The sequence below is a fragment of the Aulonocara stuartgranti genome, assembly GCF_965226115.1.
Source record: "Aulonocara stuartgranti genome assembly, chromosome: 3".
NCBI classification, from domain to species: domain Eukaryota; kingdom Metazoa; phylum Chordata; class Actinopteri; order Cichliformes; family Cichlidae; genus Aulonocara; species Aulonocara stuartgranti.
In genome coordinates, this window is record NC_138941.1 from 45732624 (window position 1) to 45754322 (window position 21699).

The window sequence follows — 21699 nt, forward strand, 5'->3', positions numbered from 1 at the left end:
TGAAACATTGAAACATTTTCTTTAGTCAAGAAGCAACATGTTCATAAAAATTATAAATGTGTTGCAAAAATGAGCAAAACCAGAAAGTGCTTAAAACTGATGCAGTAGGCTAAGATGAATCTTTACTAAATGAATAAAAAGAAGTCAATAAAATAAAGTGAAAACTGTTCAGTCACCTTGAGCGTGTCCAGTGCAGAGGAGCGTACAGAGCGCTACAATAAAGACAGAGACTTCAGACATTATCAAACTAAACAAACCTTTGTTAGATAAACTAAAGCAGCTCCACTCTGATCTGAGTCAGTGCACTAAAATCTAATCCAGTCTACAAACAACCATGTTGGTAACAAAATATGAGAGTCGTCTGATCACATGACCTGAAATGGTACAAACGACTGATGCTCTGTTCTTCTTACTAAAACATGTTTATGGATCAGTATGAATCAAACAATAGGAGTCAGTGATGTACTCACAGAATAGGCCCAGCTCACAGAGCAAAGTGGCTCCCATCCTCACATCCAGCAGTGACACGTCTGAAAACTTCTACAACTTTCTATAAAGAGAGAGAGTGAAGCAGCAGCACAGCAGATACCAAAGAGCTGTGAAGACCACAAACACTTTTTATAAGTTTTTGCTTCCTTCCTTTTACACAGACAAAGCAAGAAGATCTGACCACAACATACTGTCACATGTTTATTGTCTCCTGCTGCTGCAGAGACATGTTAGGCAGATTTTTTATGAGTAGATCACAAGTTAAAGTTAAATGTGAAGTCCTTTATTTTACACCCAGAAACACAACAAGAACAGAGCTCTGGCTGCACCTTCACATAACATAACATACTCCCTCTTGCCTCAAATACCGGGAACATTTTGGTTCTACAAGTTAATTGTTTATTTCATAATTACTTTGTGTAGTATGAATGATCATACGGGAAGTTTTTATCAGTAGGAAAAAGTGTAAAACCTGTGAAAATATAAATAAAAGTCCAAAATTTTTTTCTACTTGCTTATTTGTGGTGAGCAGCAGATCAAATTGAGTAAGAATTATAAATGGCTTCATGCCACATTCAGGCCAGTGACTCATTTATGCACGCAGACACGAGCAATACCTCTGTGTTACATGCACACATTTCTGCATCTCTGCCATTCAAAGACACTTTGTACATAGTTTATTTTATGTAATATTCAATACTGAACTGTACATTTAGTCTTTTTCAAGAAGAAATTTTTTATTCAGTGTTTTCATAAAAGCCTTGTTTTTATGCATTCACTGCTAATAGGGAGAACGTATGAGGTTTAAAGCCTGGAAAAGTTTGAAACCTTTTATTCTCCACAATGGAAAATGGCTAAAAAATAAAAATGCGTATCACATTATCCATCTCATAATTTTATAAATCCTGCATTCAGCTTTGCAGTCTCCAACATCAGTGAAATGTAGTCAGATGCTGCTCATTTTATGTGTTCACTTGTTACTTTTTCTGACACGCTTGCATTTAAATGCGGCTCCCCGTCTCTCTGCATACCTGGCCTGTACCACCGTCTTCAGAACGTCTGCCCTTCTTTCACATAATGGTGTGATCTCAGTCTTTGCATGTGATTGGCCGATTGTGTGCCCATAAAAATGAAGTTCCATCTCTTCCTGCATGTATTCTCTGCAGGACTGAAGACTCAGCTCCCACACACCGACGGGCCAGACACATGAAGCCACTGTGGATGACTGTATTTTTTGGGGGATAGACTAAAACATCTTACCAGAGTTATGGGAAAGGTTTTATCATGGCTCAATACAATTTATCAATACAATACAATACAATACAATCATGGCTGAGATTCTACCTGTCCGGGTGATCTCAGACTGTTAGTTTTAAAAATGATCTCTCTCAGACCTGTGCTGTGAGGCAAGGGGGGATAAATACAACAGAAAAACACTGGATAAGAAGGTTCAACATTCAGAGAGTTATTTTATTGTAGACAGAACACATGCCTCCATAAACACAGATTAGGAGAGATGGCTATCGTATAACAATATGGTGACCAAATGAAAACATCAGAGTCACTACAAAGTAATGGAGCAGTCTGGTTGCAGCTATAAATATGTTTTTTTTTTCTACTGACTGAAAGAAGCAGAAAAAATTTTTCTTCACACAATTGTTTTTTAAAAATTGAAAGTCTTTTCAAAATAAAGTACTTAGATGCCATGTCCAAAGCACTGTAATGCAAAGTTTTCAAAGCTTGAAAGTGATTTGCATCTATTATTAGCACTTTGATTTTGAGTTCATATTATTACAATATTTAATGTTATATTGCATAGGTTCTTCTTCCCACCCATAGTTACAATATTATGACCAAAAACCTTAGGGGGAAAATGAGGACAAGATCTACTGTTTTAATTACACTCTTAAAGTAAGTAAAAGTTTAATTTACTTAATAACTTAGGTTAGAATATACATCAGCTGTTATGAACTACACAAGTATAGGGTAAATAAATTTGCTGGGGAACGCAACAATCTTTAAATAATCTGTTTCCATCCATCAGCTCTACAAACCACTATAACCACTAATGTTGCAGTAAAACGACATTGGCACTTCTGCTCTCAGCATCCTGTAAAGAGAGGAAAAAAACCTTTTCACTGATTGTTTGTTTGTTCTTTTACTAAATTACTTTTTACAAAATGATTGGTATGTTTCGAATTAAGGTTAGCATGATAGATGCTCCCTGTACGGAGGCCTCTCGTACCTGCGTTCTCAGTGGTCTTCAACTGAGGTTGAAATACACGTTTATATTTAAGCTGGACATCAGTCACCCCTTGATCTCTCAGGATTGTTTCCAACTAAAAGAAAAATACAATCAAAGAAAAGAATTGTTTGACATACTCTCCAGATTTAGCACACAGCTTCATACCTCTCTGTGTAACATTAAGATAACTATAATAATTAAACCATTTTTAAATCATCAGTTGGACTTTGAGGAGATACTTAAGTGTTGAATTTAAATATTTTTATTTAGTTTCTATTACTTTCAAAAACAAATGCACACAGACCATAATGTATTATGTATAAAAATAGAATTGACAGTCTTGCTAGACTTCAGGGATGAGTTCATGATGTCATAAATAACAAAGTGCTTCAGATGTGCTTCACTGAAAATATTACTCTTTTTATATTTTTGACTCTACTCAAGACTTTTTGCATACTGGTATTATTTTTTTCTGTAGGTAGTTTTTGGTTGATGTTCTGTTTACTGTAATTTTATGAACTCTTGCAGTATAACCAGTTTCCCCTGGTGGACCCTTGAAGCTATGTTTGTACCTTCTGTAGGAATAGGCTGGAAGTAGTAGAGTCAGTGAGATCCACATCAGACTGCACCTTCATCTTTATGACCATCTTCTTTAGCTTGAGACCTGCAGAATACAAACACAGAAATATAATCTCAGCCATTATTAAGACTGTCTTGATGAATGCTCTTACATCTAGGAAAGGAAGAAGAAAGTTGTTTTGGTTCATCTGAGCGTTGTGTTGATTGCGATCCTTATTATGAATATTATTATTTTTCTATCCGAGTTTTGACATCACACTTTTTCCAAGAAATGACTTATTGCTTTTGTATTTCAGGAACTTACCTCCTTGACACATGAATGTTGCTTTCTGGTTACAGTCAGCTGGTACCCAGCGTCCCTGCTGTGATCCTTCCACAGAAACGCATTTTCCACTATAACTTCCGCCTCTTTTCCAGTACCTGAAGGAGGTCTTTGTTCCATCTGACCAGTACCAGGAATCTTTAAACAGACCGAACCACACTGCGTTTGTAACTGAAGCAATCGCTAAATTTTCCTGTGCTGTATGCACACATGCCAGATCAGTGTGCTTCTGCCTGCACAGATCTTGACTGTTTGGCCAGGTTTGTCCCTGTGTGTAAACCACATACTTCTTGCTGCCATCCTGCTGAACTAAAAACATACAAGGAGAGAGGAATAAAAGGAAGTTAGACATCTTTTTTCTTCCAAGAAAAGTAGAAATCAGGTAAGATTTTTAGAGCCAGATTAACATTTAGGAGGGCCAAAGTGTGGCTAAATGCCTTAAACCATTGTAATTGTGTATTGATTCATATATGTGCACACATTTAAAAGAATCACACCTGGGCTATCATTTTGTGTGCTACCCAGCTAATGATTTTTCTTTCTTTGTTTTAGATATAAGAAATATAAATTTATATTTATCTTCACCATTAAATAATTCATATCAAAATCCTGAAGGTTTTATTTCAACTTAATCACTGTATGTAATTGCATCAGTTTACATTTGCTTTAAAGATCATTGTGTCATTTACTCACTTTCATAACACACATAAGCTTTGGTTACGTCACATGGCGCATCATTCCAGAGGCCGTTATCATACATCTCTCCACATGCCTCAACTCCTCCAGAGTTGCTTGGTTCACCAGGGCTCCATTGGGTGAAGCTCATTACACCACTGCCATCAGACCAAAGCCACCTGTTGGTCTGTCCATTGTAAAGTCCAATCCATGATGATGTCACGTCCAGTGTGTTGATCAGCTGGTTTTCATCATCCATGTTATTTATGGTGGCTAAGTCGGTGTACTTTAATCTGCAGAAGCTCTGAGCCTCATACCAGGTCAGGGATTTATTGATGAAGTGATACTGCTGAAGCACTTAAAAAAAAACAGCAGATTAGCCTTTCTTTCTTCAATTAAAAACAGACAAACTGCATCACCAAAGAGCATCAACTTTCTCATGCATAAATACACATCTGATTACTCAAGTTAAACCTACCAACCAAAAATATATTTTGTTTCCCATCTCATAACTGTTTTATTCTAAAATACATTTTTTTCAGTGAGTTTGTTCCAATGAATAATCTGTCTCGTGAAATCAAGAAACATGAAATAAGGAATTTAAGAAACAAGCTGGTTTTAAGAGATGAAAAACGTCTGCAACTTTAAAATATTAATTGGTTGGCAAATCTGATAAACACGTCAAGGTCTCAGGAATATTCAGTCAGAAACAGATCTGCAATAAATGCTGGCCAAGAATTCAGTTCAGATATGGCTCGAAACCCAACCGTGTCCTCTTGGCTTGAAAAACAAAAACAAAACAAAAAACTGGAAATTATTAGATTATGCTGATCTTACTACTTTTGTCTACTTTTAGTTTTCCTTTTAAGTATGACAATGCACTGTCATTACAATCACCAAAAAATCTCCTCAGTTTTAGTAAAATCCAGCTGGGTTTATCATTGCTCAAAAAAAATATAAAAATGTATTTGACAAAACTAACAGACGGACTCTCCTCTCCAGCACCCTGGCATAGACTTTCCCAGAGAGGTTGAGGAGTGTGATTCCCCTGTAGTTGGAACACACCCTCCGGTCCCCTTTCTTAAAGCAAACCACGACTATTATGAAAAGTTACTCTATATATGTTACAAATTATGTCCCCTACATAAAAACATACATAAGAGATAACATAAGAATAACTACAATTTTTTTGTTATTCATCAAATGTTTGTTGTTTAAAACTATTTTGGAGCCATGGGAGAGGCCATGTTTTTTCGCACACAACGTATTCTGGGATGATGACGTGTATTGGTTGTCGGCTGTATAGGTGCTCTCATTCAGCTACCCTGTTTTGTTTTTTATAGTGTAGTAACCGTATTAATTAACTTGCCTATTAGTGACCTGGTGACGACTTGGTAGACCCGCACTATCCGGTATTTGAGTCTGACATTATTAGCCATGCCTGTGCCCAAACTCTGCTGCAAAAGTCAAATGATCGCTGCAGCATTGCTGACAGTTCTAAAACTGTCTAAAATTGTTAATTTGTAATAAACTGGTCAGTGTGGCTGCTCTGCCAGGTGTAACAATTAAGTTTGATTGTTAATTAAGTGTAACATCCAGGCTCGCTAGCTTCTATCTAAATATAATATACCATGTTCTGACTGAGAGATTTATTAAACAAATTAAAATGTACAGCTCTGCTATCACTTCCAACATAAATGATGGCAGGAAAGTAAAAAGCAGCGACGTTTGTAGGGTTACTGAAGTTGGGCAAGCTGGTATATAATGATGTGCTACGTGATCGCCAGCGCGACAAGCTATTGTGCAGTTACATCGTAAGGGTTTAAAAACTGAGCTTTAAAATGATTAGAAGTAATAAAAACTGTGAGAAGCCGACAGTGATCACTGACTGTTTTTAGGGGCTTGTTGAGATTAAATCGAACAAGATACAAAGCATTAAAATATGTTGAAAACACAACACTCTTATTAAATGAGAATACTTAGGGCCCAGAAACAGGATTCATCAGGTTATCACTTAAAGACTGGATACTGGTCATGGAGGCTAACAAGGGCTGCCCAAAGAACATCTGGATTAAGACATACGGCTTCAAAAAGTTTTGGTGCTTTACAACAAACCTTCTCAGTCGCCGTTGTCATTGGCAAGCAGTAGCCGCATAGACACCAGTAATTTTCCCTCACTCTTTCGTCCTCGTGTGACGGATTGTTTTCATCTTCATCTAAACTAAGTGCAGTTGACTATTTTCATTCTCTCTCTCGGGTTGCTCTGGTTCAAACTGGAAAGGTTACCCAGAGTGCATTGAGAAGTAAATAACAATGGCGGCCTACTGGTAAATCGGTTTTATGTCAAATGTGCTTAAAAGGAAAACATTTGGTGTATTTTAATACCACATATGTGTTATTGAAAGCACAGTACATATTTTAGCGCAAGAATGTCTTAATAGCTGGGCTTCCCTTTAAAGATGGGAACCACCAACCCGGTCTGCCAATCAAGGGGTACTGCCCCTGATTCCCACGCAACACTGTAGAGGAGTGTCAACCAAGACAGCCCCACAACATCCAGAGCATTAAGGAACTTGGGGTGGAACTCATCCACCCCAGGGGATCTGCAACCAAGAAGTTGCTTAACTACTTCAGTGACCTCACCCCCAGAGATTGGTGGGTCATCCCCTTCATCCCCAGACTCTGCTTCCTCCACGGAAGATGTGTCAGTGGGATTAAGGAGGTCCTTGAAGTATTCCTTCCAGCGCCCGAAAATTTTCTCAGTCAAAGTCAGCAGCGCTCCACCTGCAAAATACACAGTGCAGGTAGAGCACCGCTTTCCCCTCCTGAGTTGCCTGACTATTTGCCAGAATCTCTTTGAGGCAGTACGAAAGTCTTTTTCCACGGCCTCTCCAAACTCCTCCCACACACGAGTGTGGAACAGACCAGACTCGTTCCTGGTGGGTGCTCCGCCAGTGCCCCGCCAGTGCCCACTCCGGGTCAGGGACGAGTTCCTGTCCCAAGTGGAGGAGTTTAAGTACCTCCGGGTCTTGTTCACAAGTGACGGGAGAAGGGGGTGGGAGATCGACAGTGATGCGGACACTATACCAGTCTGTTGTGGTGAAGACAGGGCTGAGTGTAAAGATGAAACTCTCAACTTATCAGTCGATCTACGTCCCTGCCCTCACCTATGGTCACAAGCTGTGAGTAGTGACCAAAAGAACAAGATCGCGGATGCAAGCAGTGGAAATGGGTTTCCTCCAAAGGGTGGCTTGCATCTTCCTTAGAGATAGGGTAAGAAGTTTGACCTTTCAGGAGGGGCCCAGAGTAGAGCCGCTGCTCCTTCACATCGAAAGGAGCCAGTTGAGGTGGTTCGGGCACTTGACAAGGATGCCTCCTAGGCGCCTCCTGGATGAGGTGTTCCGGGCATGTCCCACAGGGAGGAGGCCCCGGGGCAGACCCAGGACACGCTGGAGAGATTTAATCTCTCGGCTTGCCTGGGAACGCCTTGGTGTTCCCCCGGACAAGCTGGAGGAGTTGGCTGGGGAGAGGGAGATCTGGGCTTCTCTGCTTGGGCTGCTGCCCCCACAACCCGGCCCCGGACAAGCAGAAGAAAATGGATGGATGGCTGGATGGATGAAAAAAACTAAACAAAACACTGATTGAGCTACTGCAGTGCATGCTTGTTTACCTGTTATAGTGGACCCTGCTAAAAGCAGTGCAGTTCTGGTGGTGGTCATCAAATGCATTATGAAAATTCCTGCAAACCAAAGAAGAATGACTAGCACTCATCTACTGAATACTGCCATATTCAGTTGATGATATATCCAAACTGAATGTATAAATATATCATCTTTTTTGTCATTTTCTATGAAGTTACAGAAAGAGTAAAAAGAGTAACAATTGTTTTACACATGTATGATAATTAATTAATTTAAAACTGAACACATAACTTGACATATAGGCTTTGAATCACCTAACTAAATTCCTAAGTAATTCATTATTCAATGATGCAGTAGGTAGTAAAGATGAATAATAAAAATAATTGTTCATATCTAATGTATTGTGAAATGGAAAGTTACAAAAATCCTAACTTTGACACAATAATTTACCATCCATTTTTTTTCTTCTTCTTTCTTCCCCATTTGTACAGGATGGCTAAATCTTTCTATAACGATTACACACAATAACTCTCCTTTGATGTCGATGACACCAATTAACTGAGCAAGCTTAACATTTCCTATAAATTGTTTTATACTGTTTTTTTATTTAGGCTTGCAAAAACCTTGGTGTTAGATTTGTTATAAATGCAGAGAATCATATCACATTTGGTCTCTTGACATGTCTTTTTAATGGGGGGTGTTTAGAGTTCTCTAAATACTGTTTTCAAATCTTGGCTCGTGTGATTTGGCATTTATCAATAGTTGGTCCACGACCCTGTCAGGGACACTTCCAATAGGGCTTAAAATCTGGGACACTCCACCAATTCTTCTCAGAATGGAAGAAGCTTCTCAGATGATAGATGAAACATCGTCAAGAAACTTAAAGAAGTCCAGACTCTTTCCAAACTCCTTAGATTGCACTGTACTCTGTCATAACACAGTTAAACTCTATTATTCTTGTGGAGTTTCAATGACACTGTGGGAATTGTATGTAAAATGATGCAAATGAGTCACTGGATGAAAAGATCTCTCTGACTGTGATAGAAATTGCTTCTTAAAACTCTGAAAAGATGAAGTTTGCAAAATTTCAGTGTTTATAGACCAAGCTCACTGTTTGTTTCAAAAGTTTGGTAGCGTATTGTATCACCAAGCTAAACTCTACCATTGTTATTGAGTTTCTATGACACTGTGGACTTGCATGTAAAGCAATACAAATGAGTCACTGAATATAAAAATCTCTGTAACCATGTCACCCATGCAAGAAATGACCTGTTCCAACCCTGAAAAGATGTTTCTAGGTTTTGCAACATGTTTATAGACCCATATCATTGTTAGTTTCAAAAAGCTTTCACTCATAATATTTTCACTAGTGATATTCGATGCAGTTTTTCAGCTTCTTTACCACGAAACCGTTTTTTTATTCTCAGTTTAAAAAAATAAATAAATAAAAAAATTATTTCATTCATGAAATCTTGTGTCTTTTTCCCTCTTTAGTGAGTTTATAAGACTAAATTCTCAACAAAATCTTTAAAAAGTTTGCTTTGATTTATTTCATAGTTAACTCTTTTTTATTTTCATCATTACTTCACAAAAAATGTTTTTACTGTTTGGATTTACCTGCACAAATGAGAGTTTTATGACCCATGGTTCAGAAGAAGTAGTCTAGAAAAAAAAAGGCAAAACAGCAACTTAATACTCAGTTTTCTCAAGTACAGCATACAACACCACATACACCATTTAAATATTTTGCAACCAGTACAGCAACAAGTACCAACAAGCAAATAAAGTTAACGGTTGATCTATAAATAATTTATACTCAGAGATATACAAGATAGATATACAAGTACCTGATGCGGTTCAGTTTGCTTCTGAAACCTCCTGTGAATCTGAAGGTCTTTTGATTTACACACTATGAAAAGAAACTATGCAGACACAGAAACTTATTTGGTTATAGGTGTGCCAAAAGAGATTTAAAGAGCCAGTGACAGTCATTAGGCTAGTCTAACCGGAGCATCTGACATTAAGAAAATGAAGTAAGATTACATTTTAATATTTTGCTGTCTGCAATTATACATTAACATTACACTCGTGCAAAATCATTAAGTGATTCAGAAACAGTTAACATGACATTATAGCATTAAAGCCTTCACGTTGGTGTTACATGCTTATCCAATGTATACATGTCTAGATGAGTCAGATAACACAGACCAATTATTTAAACTGCAGGAATGTCTGAAATATATAAAGACCTGGATGGCCACTAATTTTATGCTCCTAAATTCAGATAAAACTGAGGTTATTGTACTCAGCCCTGAGAATCTAGATATATGGTATCTAACCAGATTCTTACTCTGGATGATTTTACCTTGGCCTCCAGTAACACTGTGAGGAACCTTGGAGTTATTTTTGACCAGGATATGTCCTTCAATGCACATATTAAACAAATATGTAAGACATGCTTTCTTTCCATTTGCACAATATCTCTAAAATTAGAAATATCCTGTCTCAGAGTGATGATGAAAAACCAGTTCATGCATTTTTACTTCTACAGGGAGTGCAGAATTATTAGGCAAGTTAAATTTTTGAGGAATAATTTTATTATTGAACAACAACCATGTTCTCAATGAACCCAAAAAACTCATTAATATCAAAGCTGAATGTTTTTGGAAGTAGTTTTTAGTTTGTTTTTAGTTTTAGCTATTTTAGGGGGATATCTGTGTGTGCAGGTGACTATTGCTGTGCATAATTATTAGGCAACTTAACAAAAAACAAATATATACCCATTTCAATTATTTATTTTTACCAGTGAAACCAATATAACATCTCCACATTCACAAATATACATTTCTGACATTCAAAAAGAAAACAAAAACAAATCAGCGACCAATATAGCCACCTTTCTTTGCAAGGACACTCAAAAGCCTGCCATCCATGGATTCTGTCAGTGTTTTGATCTGTTCACCATCAACATTGCGTGCAGCAGCAACCACAGCCTCCCAGACACTGTTCAGAGAGGTGTACTGTTTTCCCTCCTTGTAAATCTCACATTTGATGATGGACCACAGGTTCTCAATGGGGTTCAGATCAGGTGAACAAGGAGGCCATGTCATTAGTTTTTCTTCTTTTATACCCTTTCTTGCCAGCCACGCTGTGGAGTACTTGTGATGGAGCATTGTCCTGCATGAAAATCATGTTTTTCTTGAAGGATGCAGACTTCTTCCTGTACCACTGCTTGAAGAAGGTGTCTTCCAGAAACTGGCAGTAGGACTGGGAGTTGAGCTTGACTCCATCCTCAACCCGAAAAGGCCCCACAAGCTCATCTTTGATGATACCAGCCCAAACCAGTACTCCACCTCCACCTTGCTGGCGTCTGAGTCGGACTGGAGCTCTCTGCCCTTTACCAATCCAGCCACGGGCCCATCCATCTGGCCCATCAAGACTCACTCTCATTTCATCAGTCCATAAAACCTTAGAAAAACCAGTCTTGAGATATTTCTTGGCCCAGTCTTGACGTTTCAGCTTGTGTGTCTTGTTCAGTGGTGGTCGTCTTTCAGCCTTTCTTACCTTGGCCATGTCTCTGAGTATTGCACACCTTGTGCTTTTGGGCACTCCAGTGATGTTGCAGCTCTGAAATATGGCCAAACTGGTGGCAAGTGGCATCTTGGCAGCTGCACGCTTGACTTTTCTCAGTTCATGGGCAGTTATTTTGTGCCTTGGTTTTTCCACACGCTTCTTGCGACCCTGTTGACTATTTTGAATGAAACGCTTGATTGTTCGATGATCACGCTTCAGAAGCTTTGCAATTTTGAGACTGCTGCATCCCTCTGCAAGATATCTCACTATTTTTGTCACGGTGAGTGAGATGAGCCGTGTGGAAAATAAAGGAGGATCCAAACGCAGGCAGTCGTGAGGGTGTGAAGGTGGTTTATTAAACACAAAAAGGAAATGGACAAACGGCGAACGGAGCAATGACTAAACTAAACTGGAACAAACTAACTACAGAACACGAACCTGGACATGAATGAGAGCGGGCGGAAACAGATGATGGTTGACTGCAGGGAAACACACAGATGAAGCAGGGTGGAAACACAGACGGACCAGCAACTACAATAACGGAGGACATGACTTAAATACACCCAGAGAAACACAGGGGAATTACACACAGGTGGTGGACACAGCTGGGAATGATCAACAAGACGAGACAGAGGTAAAACTGAACACACTCACATGAGACCCAGACCTTCACAATAAAACAGGAAATGAGAACACCACACCAAGACGCAGACCTGACACTGAGAGACAGACAGGAAATGACATATGAAACTAAACCCACATCGTAAACCCAGATAAACAGAAACATGGAACTCTAATAATAGAAATCATAATCATCACCATAACACGACAAGAGAACAAGAACACAATCCCTGATGCAAACTTAAATCAAAACACAAAAAACTCAAAATACTGGGTCCAACGAACCCAGAACCGTGACAATTTTTGACTTTTCTGAGCCTGTCAAGTCCTTCTTTTGACCCATTTTGCCAAAGGAAAGGACGTTGCCTAATAATTATGCACACCTGATATAGGGTGTTGATGTCATTAGACCACACCCCTTCCCATTACAGAGATGCACATCACCTAATATGCTTAATTGGTAGTAGGCGTTCGAGCCTATACAGCTTGGAGTAAGACAACATGCATGAAGAGGATGATGTGGACAAAATACTCATTTGCCTAATAATTCTGCACTCCCTGTAGGTTGGACGACTGTAATTCGTTGTTATCAGGAAGTCCTAAAAACTCCCTGAAAAGCCTTCTGTTAACCCTCTGTGGTCGCCGGAAGCGCCGGCACGTCAAAATCACATGACCAATTTAAGATGACACAGCTACAAGATGCAGCGATTCAGAGTCTCCATTTCAACTTGGGTCGAAAGGGCGGACTTCAAACTACATACCAGTTTTTGAATTGTATCGATGGGCCACGTAAAACCAGAGTTATTTATGATAAAAACTACACGTGATGTTTTTTTCTGAACAAAACAGTGCTGTTTACAGTGGGAAGAACGGTAAAAACTGCGTTTTCTACAGACATCGCTAGCAAACACTCTTCCTTTGCGAGTGAAAAAAGAAAAAGAAAAAACACCCCTTCCCTATAGAGATTGACAGACCACGTGGCTTTCGCGCATTGCATGCCAGGAACTCGTGGCAAAACAATCCAAGTACCGCATCAAATGCAAGCATTTGTAGCACCGCAAAACGTTCATTCTCCGGTTCCAATACCTTCTTGCTTTTTGTACATACCCCAAAAAGGTATGTACAAAATGAAGGAGAACAATGCCGGTCCGTACAAAGACAGACTTGATGAAAAGTCAAAGAAAAGATACGAGGAAAAAATCAAAGGAGTGAAAGGGTTAGACCCTTACAAGCACACAGAGTGGACAAAATGCGTTAGCGTGCTGCTATTATTTTAAGAGTATTTACTAAACTATTTGAAATATAATATTTATGGAAAACCTAAATTTACTTTTAAATTTGATTTTTGTGTGAAATTAGTCACATTGTGCACATTTTATAACATTTCAGAGGTTTTCCTGCTTCCCTTTATCTGATATCCAGGTAGTTTGTTTATGTCAAAACCTCACTGCAAACCAAATTTCCACCATTTGAAAGCGCTTAAGCACACATCAATATACAGTATAGGTCATAGTTATTACTGATACAACTATCAGGATGTGTAGGGAAAGAAAACGTCTCTGCTCTTTTCACTCACACATAAAGTCATTAGCTCTGAAAAGACTGTGAATACATAGATACGCTATCATAAGAGTTTTAAATTCTTATGAAAATTTTGAGGTGGCCAAAAATTAAAGCAGAAAATGTTGATTTACCTCCACAGATGGGTTTATGGTTCATGATTGTAAAATAGAGGAGAAAGTTCAAGTTAGCAGATTCAAATTATGTCTGTAACACAAATTGAACTTTACATTAACACAAGCACAGTTTGATTAAAAAACTAAACATAACGACTGCAATTAAAAAAATAATAATTTATTTCCATTAGTTTCCATGACAGCTGGGATAGGCTCCAGCGCCCCCCGCGACCCTGAAAAGGATAAGCGGAAGCGAATGGATGGAAAAAATGGATGGATATTTCCATTAGTTCCTTTACTGGTAGCTACCAGTAAAGGAACTAATGGAAATAGATTATTATTTTTTTATGTTCAAATAATTATTTATAATGAACAATTACCTGATATGATGCGTTGTGTACTCTGAGGCTTCCCTGTAACTTCTGTGGTTGTTTTAGGTGTGCTAAGTTTTAAAATATTCACACTGCATGCAAATCCACCATGGTAAGATGGATTTGCATGCAGTGTGGAGATGGTGTTGTCGGTAAGTGACGATGTCATCAGGTAATCACTTGGAGTTCCAGAAAACTACTTAGCTTTGACACTGGCAGATTAGCATCTCTGTGTGGCTACAGGAATGGGAAATATAATAAAGCCTTTCATTATACATGATTCTGAATAAAGGAAATGGAAAATGATGGCGTTATTTTTGTGCCAGTATTCTGAGCGCATTTAAAAAGAATTTACAGGTACACGTGTTGCATTTTGAGAAGAAATTTATCTTGAGAGAAGAAAAGCTAAATTTGAGGCAACAAAATTCATTGATGCGTTCAAAAAATGTATTTCAGTGTTTGCTATTATCCATATTTTCCACATTTTCACTCGCAATGTGTTGCTTGCGCTCTCAACATTTCTGCCCCTACATTCAAATCTTTCTGTACACTGTTATATTTGTGCCACAAAACCACAGACTTGGATGCAAAAAATTCTGATTGGCTGTTTTGGTCTCCAATCAGCTCGCTAGCTACTGTACCCAAACCCAGAATGCATTTCGTCCAAAACTCAAACGGGGAAGTTGCAGAGGAACGCAGAGTGGCGACGTTTGAAATATTACTCTTTCTAGATCACAAAAACAATGGCCTGTATTTGTATAGCGCTTTTACTAGTCCCTCCTAGGGACCCCAAAGCGCTTCACACACCCAGTCATCCACCCACTCACACACTGGTGGAGGCAAGCTACAGTTGTAGCCACAGCTGCCCTGGGGCAGACTGGCAGAAGCGAGGCTGCCATATCGCGCCATTGGCCCTTCTGGCCATCACCAGTAGGCAACGGGTGAAGTGTCTTGCCCAAGGCACAACGACCGAGACTGTCCAAGCCAGGGCTCGAACCGGCAACCTTCCGATTACAGGGCGAACACCCAACTCTTGAGCCACGATCGCCCCAAAATAAACTTTTAAGATACATTTTCAAGCCAGAATGGTGCTGTGTAAACTTTAAGTATGTGCTGAAGACATTGCATATTTGCAAAAGTGCTCTAACATTTTCGTCAAAATGCAAGACTTGCACTTGCAAAAATCTTTTTACGTGCGTTCAGTTTTTTTTGTGTGCTTAGAATAGTGGCACAAAAATAACGCCGTAGAAAATAAGTATATAGCTGTAAGTGTTAAACACAGACTCATAACTGACATTTGATTTTGCTAATACGAACAACATGCAAATGTATGGTCACCGTAGTAATTTGTTTGAAGAAATTATTGGTGTAAAAGGCTTTGCTTTATTGCACTAATTCACAGTTTTTTATTTGGGAATATGTAGATGTAATTGCGTGGCATCGCCACAAGAGGGAAGCACGTACTATTTTCCATGAAATCGATACCTGCAGCAAACAGCGGTCTAAAGGAGCAGATGGTTTGTACCACACCACATTAATTTCAAGACTTTCTTCACATTTTTAAGATTGAAAGTGAAAAAATATTAAAAGTTGTATCAATTAAATTGCATGAATATTTAAAAATATAAAATATTAAAGCTTTTTCACGAGCCAATAACAATGTATATGGGTCACTAAACTCTGAGCCACTGACCTGAGTGTTGGTAAGTTGGCCACTGAATTACTGTTAATGTTAATTAATAACTAATCATTGGTATCATTGGTACAGGAATGTGTGTGTATTCATTTGTTGATTTTTGTGTATAAATGCTGTTCTGCTTCAATTAAATTCAATTTTATTTACATAGAGCCAAATCACAACAATGGTCACCTCAAGGCGATTTAAATTATACAGTAGATCGTACAATAATAGATTCAGAGAATCTATTATTGTACTCTCATCTGGCATATGACCCATGGATTAGATTTGTAGATTAGTTTGATGCTGTCAACACCCTTTTCGTGTGAATTTGCTGGGAAACCCTGGGTTTACTTGAGTTGAAAACCCACTTTGTGCAAGCATTTATCCAGGTCCTGGTGTTAGGGTGGGTGAGCCCAGATACCAGAAACATACCCTGGATAGGGCCGATAGCCAGCAGCATATTCAACTGCCTTTATAAAGGAAACAAAGACCTGATATGAAAGTATATTAAGTCTGGCGTTCAGCCTCAGAGAGGCGACAGCCAGCTGGGTTTATACTGAGAGCTGTGCATTCCATTCCAACTTGCAAGGTGAGCTGGCAGCGGCATTTCCAGAAACAATGAAGCACTTTTGCAAATAGGCGCTATCTTGACAGCATTGTTTTTTTTTACAAATTTAACTGACATAGCCATGTGTTTATTTTATAGAGAGCAGATTGCTGTGTTTAAGGATTACAGTTTGAATCACATGTACAAGAGTAAAAACGCAGCGAAACATGAGAACTTGACGGACTACAAAGCTTCACACATCCGGGGAAAGGAACAGTGACGTTTGTGATTTCCCACAAAATCCCAAAAAACAGTAAACCATTTAATGATGGAATTTTGTGGACTCCTTTTGTGGCCTGAGAATAAAGAAGCATTTGAGAATGTGCCCCTCTCCACCTAATTTGACTGCAAGATTTTAAATGTTTCATTTTAAAGTTGTTGGTGTGGTGACTAAACTGCAGTCATCATGGATGACAGTCAGATTAGACTTAGAGTCTTTTTACCAGCTGCCAATGACTTGAAACTTCTGACATATAAATAAAATATAACAGCATATAAATGTCACGGCTGGGGCAGCAGTCGTCTGGAGGTGAGAAGGAGGATCCAAATAGCAGAAAGCGGCGGAGGTGCAAGTGAGTTTTATTTACAGTGAACCATAACCAAGGTGAGGGCAGAACTGAACATAAACCTAAACTGGGAAAACTAACAAACAGACCTGAAAACATAAGGACAGCAGGAGATACACAGAGATGACAGATGAAGAGAAACACTGATTGACACTGACAGACGACGCGACCAGGAGCACAGGCAGACACATACTATAAATACACACAAGGTAATGAGGGAATGACACACAGAAGGGGAGCACAACTCAACCTAATTCACAAGAAGAGACACAGACCTACAAAGTAAAATAGGAAACACACACTGTTTTACAACACAAATTCGGGAGCACAAACAGAGCACAGAGGACAGACACAGGTAGGGCTGATAAAACACTGAAGCAATAAACACAAGAACCAAACCCTAAGAACTAATACAAAATAAGAATTAACACAAAACACGAGATGAAACCAAAAGGAAACACAAAATGCTGGGTCAACGACCTATGACAATAAAAGTTTTTTTTATTCATTTATTATGATGGTGAACTTGGTTAAAATCACTTCGTGCACATCTGTAGCTGAAATCTGAAAAACGACATGGAGATAATCCCTGTTCATGTTCAAGTGTACATATTTTTATTACATTTACAAAAACATTTTTAATGCAGTGATTACAGTCACAAATATGTTGCATTAATGAAACCTGAAATTCATCAAATGTAGGAAAATACAGATTCAAACAACATTATAACTGGCGAAACAAAAACTTAAATTAGGTATCAAAACGCTTTTCAGCTAACTGAGAAATAAATTTTTAAAAATTACTGTTATTTTAATATTAATATTTCTTCTTTATCTACACATGCAATCATCTGAGATTTTTCAGGTATGACTCATGCTTTACTTTTACTGTTTTTTACAGTAAACTCAGTAAAGTAATTGTCCATAATAGAGTTCACTGACGGTCACTCTCAGAGTTAAGGACTCCAACTTCAAAGACAACAGGACCCTGAATGGTGAAGCCCAAGTAGAACAGCCTTGTTGGCAGCGTTGCTTCAGGTGGTTGAGCTTCTGTTCTTGCCTTTATTTTCTGGTCTCCTACACAAACACACACTTCCTGTTCTTCAAGCTCCTGTGACTCTGCAGAAGAATGCGGCTCGATCTGGACCGGAAGTAGGATATCTCTGATTTCTGGAATGTGCCACACTTTCCCTCTGAGCCACAGATGATTGATCCGCCTCATCTTCTCCTTTTTATTTTGTTTATCCTTTAACTCAGCATCCACCTTCTCCTCCACTATTGCATCCAGCATGGATCTGTGGATCCATTTGCTCAGTCCGGAGCCTTTTCCCAGAAAAAACAATGGCAACAAGTAACGTCCTCGCAGGTACTTGGCATAGTCGGCTTTCTTAAACGCTTCCTCCATGAATGTGACATACTGTTGCAGGTTGATGTCAAACATGAGGTCAGCAGGAAGCTGTGCAGGTTCCCCAGGTTCTTTGTCTCGTTCCTCATCAGTGTCCTTGTCCTCCCAGGCTGAGTCTGCTGACTTACTGTCCTCTGTGGCCTTTTGTCCGACTTCTTCATCGTTCTTGTTTTGTGGCACCTGAAGCTGATTTTCAGGCCAAAACAACATCAGCACCAAAAGATAAAACTCAGGTCTTCTATTTCCTTCTTCTCTTTCCAAGAATGTGTGAATGATGTTTTTCAGTTCATTCACTGGGCTGAGGTTTAGAGAATCTGGCTTCTTGTTGCTTAAGAGGATGTTGGAGAGGATGTAGCTCTCTGCTAGTTTGATATCTTCAACATTTTTCTCGTATGCAGCCTTCAGACGTTCTTGAATTGATTCTAAATCAGACACAGTTTTTTCAGGTTCCTCAAATCTAGCACGTCTTCCCTTTGACATGAAAAGTCCATGGTTCAGCAGATCAAGGAGGCCTGGAAAGCTGGTGGAGTCTGCTGCTCTTTTGTTTGTGTAGTGCTCATAACAGAGTGCAACATCCTCCCAGAAGTAATGGGGCTCCAGAGAAATCATGCCAGGTTTGGAGTAGGTTAGATACCATTCAAAAAAGTTGAACTCCTCTTCAACTTTTGTTTTTATATCTGGATAAAAAACTAACTTTGCCACTTGAATGAAACCAAAGCGGCCTCTGTTGTTGAAGGTATCAGACCTGCTTTCACCCTCAGCCGCCTCCATTGTCTCTGAGAGCGCTTCATTCTCAGCTTTCTTCTCCACATCTTTAAATGCTTGGAAGGCCTCTCGTGCCTTTTTAAATATACCCTCACCAGCACCAATCAAGCGTTTCTTATAAACTTGTGCCAGAGTGTCAGCCATGTAAGAGTTGTTTGGAGCTCTTTCAATCGCCTTTCTCGCCCATTCTTCAGCTTTAGTCGTATCCTTCTTTTGATACAGACGAGAAATAGTTTGAGGAAAAATAGGATTTGTTTCAAATTTTTCTGATGCACATTTCAGTGCAGAGACAGCATGGTAAAACCTCTCTCGTCTCAAAATATCCCTGATCAACTTTGAGAATTTCTCTTGACCATCCTCACTCATTTCTCTCTTTGTTAGCAAATCTTTGACGTATTGGACAATACGTGGTTCACTCTCAGATCCACATAGTAAGTGCATTAATTTTTTCACTGTAGTACTTCTGTTAATCTTCAGATCATGCAGCAGCTCCATGGATCTTTGTGAAATCACTGGGTGATTTATTGTCACATGTTCAGGAACCGGACTGATCAAAAAGGTGAAAGGCTCCATTCGTTCGTTAAAGGGAGGACCTCCATGGATTAGATCAGGTGGTCCAAGGATCTGTTGACACTCATCCATACAGAGGTAAGAATTAGGAAGATATGAGTTCAACAACACCAACAGTGAGAACAGCTGTGTGTTTTGGGACTCTGGGTTTTGTTTCACATAGTCTGAAACGCACAGTTTCCAGTAGTTATTACATAAAATCTCTGCTTCCACGTCATCGCTGATGTCAGCCATCTCAGTTTCTGCTGAATTTAGGTTCATTGCAATGAGTTCAAACTTCAAGAGATTATTCCTTCTGGTGCTGAAATCAGACACCTAGAGAAATGAGGATGAGATGGATGTAAATGATCTTTTAATTTTAAAATATACCAAATAGATAATATTGTAAAATTGTAAAAATTTTGACTTCATTTTTGTACAATGAGAGGAAGTGCAGCCAGGTCACCCATCTTTTCTACAGTCATTGCTTTTGGTCATGAAGACCAACAAAACAATAAACTGCACTCCTCCCAAAACAAAACAAAACAAAGCAGTAACCATATTTGCAGCACAGGTTGCTGTGGCAAAGTTAACAATTGGCTATAATATTTGAATAGGTCAGCATATGTACAGGTAATCCCTTTGAATGAAAACCTTAGTCTCCATTGTGCTTTTGTTCATACAGCCCTGTCTGATTTCAATAAGAGTGGATACGCTTAATATGGTCAGCTCAGGCAGCTCACATGCTAGGGTGTTTTTTACTGCCTAAAGGAAGTGTACTCTCAAAGTAAGAGAAGCTTAAAAGGCCTTTTCACACAGTGGACAAACAAACAGTGTGTACAAAGTCTCATAAACCTGTAAGATAAAGAAGACCAAAGATAAAGAATTATTTTGAACTATGACTCATGGAAGCTACTCTTGTAGAGTCCAAAAGTAAAAATATGGAGCTGCATATGTGTAAATGCTTTAAAAGTTAATGTTAAAGCTTCTCAGTGCTCTTCCACCCATCCTGTTACCGATTATGTTAATGTTTGGGCCAGTGAACTTTTGACCTCTACAGCAGGAAGGAGAACTGATTTATTATTCAAATATATCTTCTGAGCTGCTAAAATATTTGAACTGTCTCTCACTGGTTTACTCTGATTTTGAAAACAAATCTCTACAGACTAAAGTATTAAATCAACAAATAGATTTATGAATGATTACAGTTAGAATTGTTAAATTTCCTAATAGTCAAGTCTGTTAAGCAAAGGGAAAAAATATAGGATATTTGTGTTATTCATGATTGAGTCCTTTAAAAACGAGCAACGGATATTTCAGCTTACTCACGTGTTAAGAGACCCGATAGAGTTGCAGCTGGTGTGTGGTTGACTGGAGAACCTGAGAATGGTATTTAAACAACCTGAGCCACGCCTGCTGCTTACTGCACATTCCATTTTATTTGGTGCTACGTATATGTTTCATTGTGCTGAGTGTAAATTCATCTCTTCTTTGTGATCAAGCATGTTAGTGAGACAGCTTATGCGTGAGTTAAATACCTTCATTCCATACCAGTCATTTCAGCACAAATGAAAATGACAGTTCTGTTTTCCTGTAAATAGTCAGTTTCCTTGCCATATGTTTTTAGGTTTCCAGTTACGATAATAAAATGCAGTATCTGTCATGGTCCTGGGTCGGTGACCCAGCGCTTTTAGTTATCATTTTCTAGTTTATTATGATGATGATTATTATTATTATTGTTTGAGTTCTATGTGTTATATTCGGTCTGCCTTTGAGTCTGTGTCTCTGTCTGTCTATGGTGTCACCCCATCTGTTTGTGAAGCTGTCTGTTTAGATCTGTATCTTGTTTGGTTCCCCGTGTCTGAGTTTCCTGTTTTATTGTGAAGGTCTCTGTCTGATGTGAGTGTGTTCAGTTTTCATTTCCCCTGTCCCGT

The 21699-nt window shown here is 38.9% G+C and overlaps 2 protein-coding genes across 2 annotated transcripts in view; both read right to left on the reverse strand.

Annotated features, from left to right (window-relative positions):
• Positions 1–21699, reverse strand: part of LOC309703088 (Fc receptor-like protein 5) — a gene marked incomplete at its 3' end in the record, with an annotated part of 94517 nt that overhangs the window by 4634 nt on the left and 68184 nt on the right. The gene's annotated exons all lie outside the window — the stretch shown is intronic.
• On the reverse strand, positions 2592–4569 carry LOC309698376 (secretory phospholipase A2 receptor-like; the record flags this gene model as incomplete). Its single annotated transcript, XM_082520770.1, has 5 exons — positions 2592–2599; positions 2735–2828; positions 3307–3398; positions 3618–3944; positions 4329–4569. The coding sequence occupies 5 exons, from the start codon at positions 4567–4569 to the stop codon at positions 2592–2594; spliced, it is 762 nt and encodes a 253-aa protein (XP_082376896.1).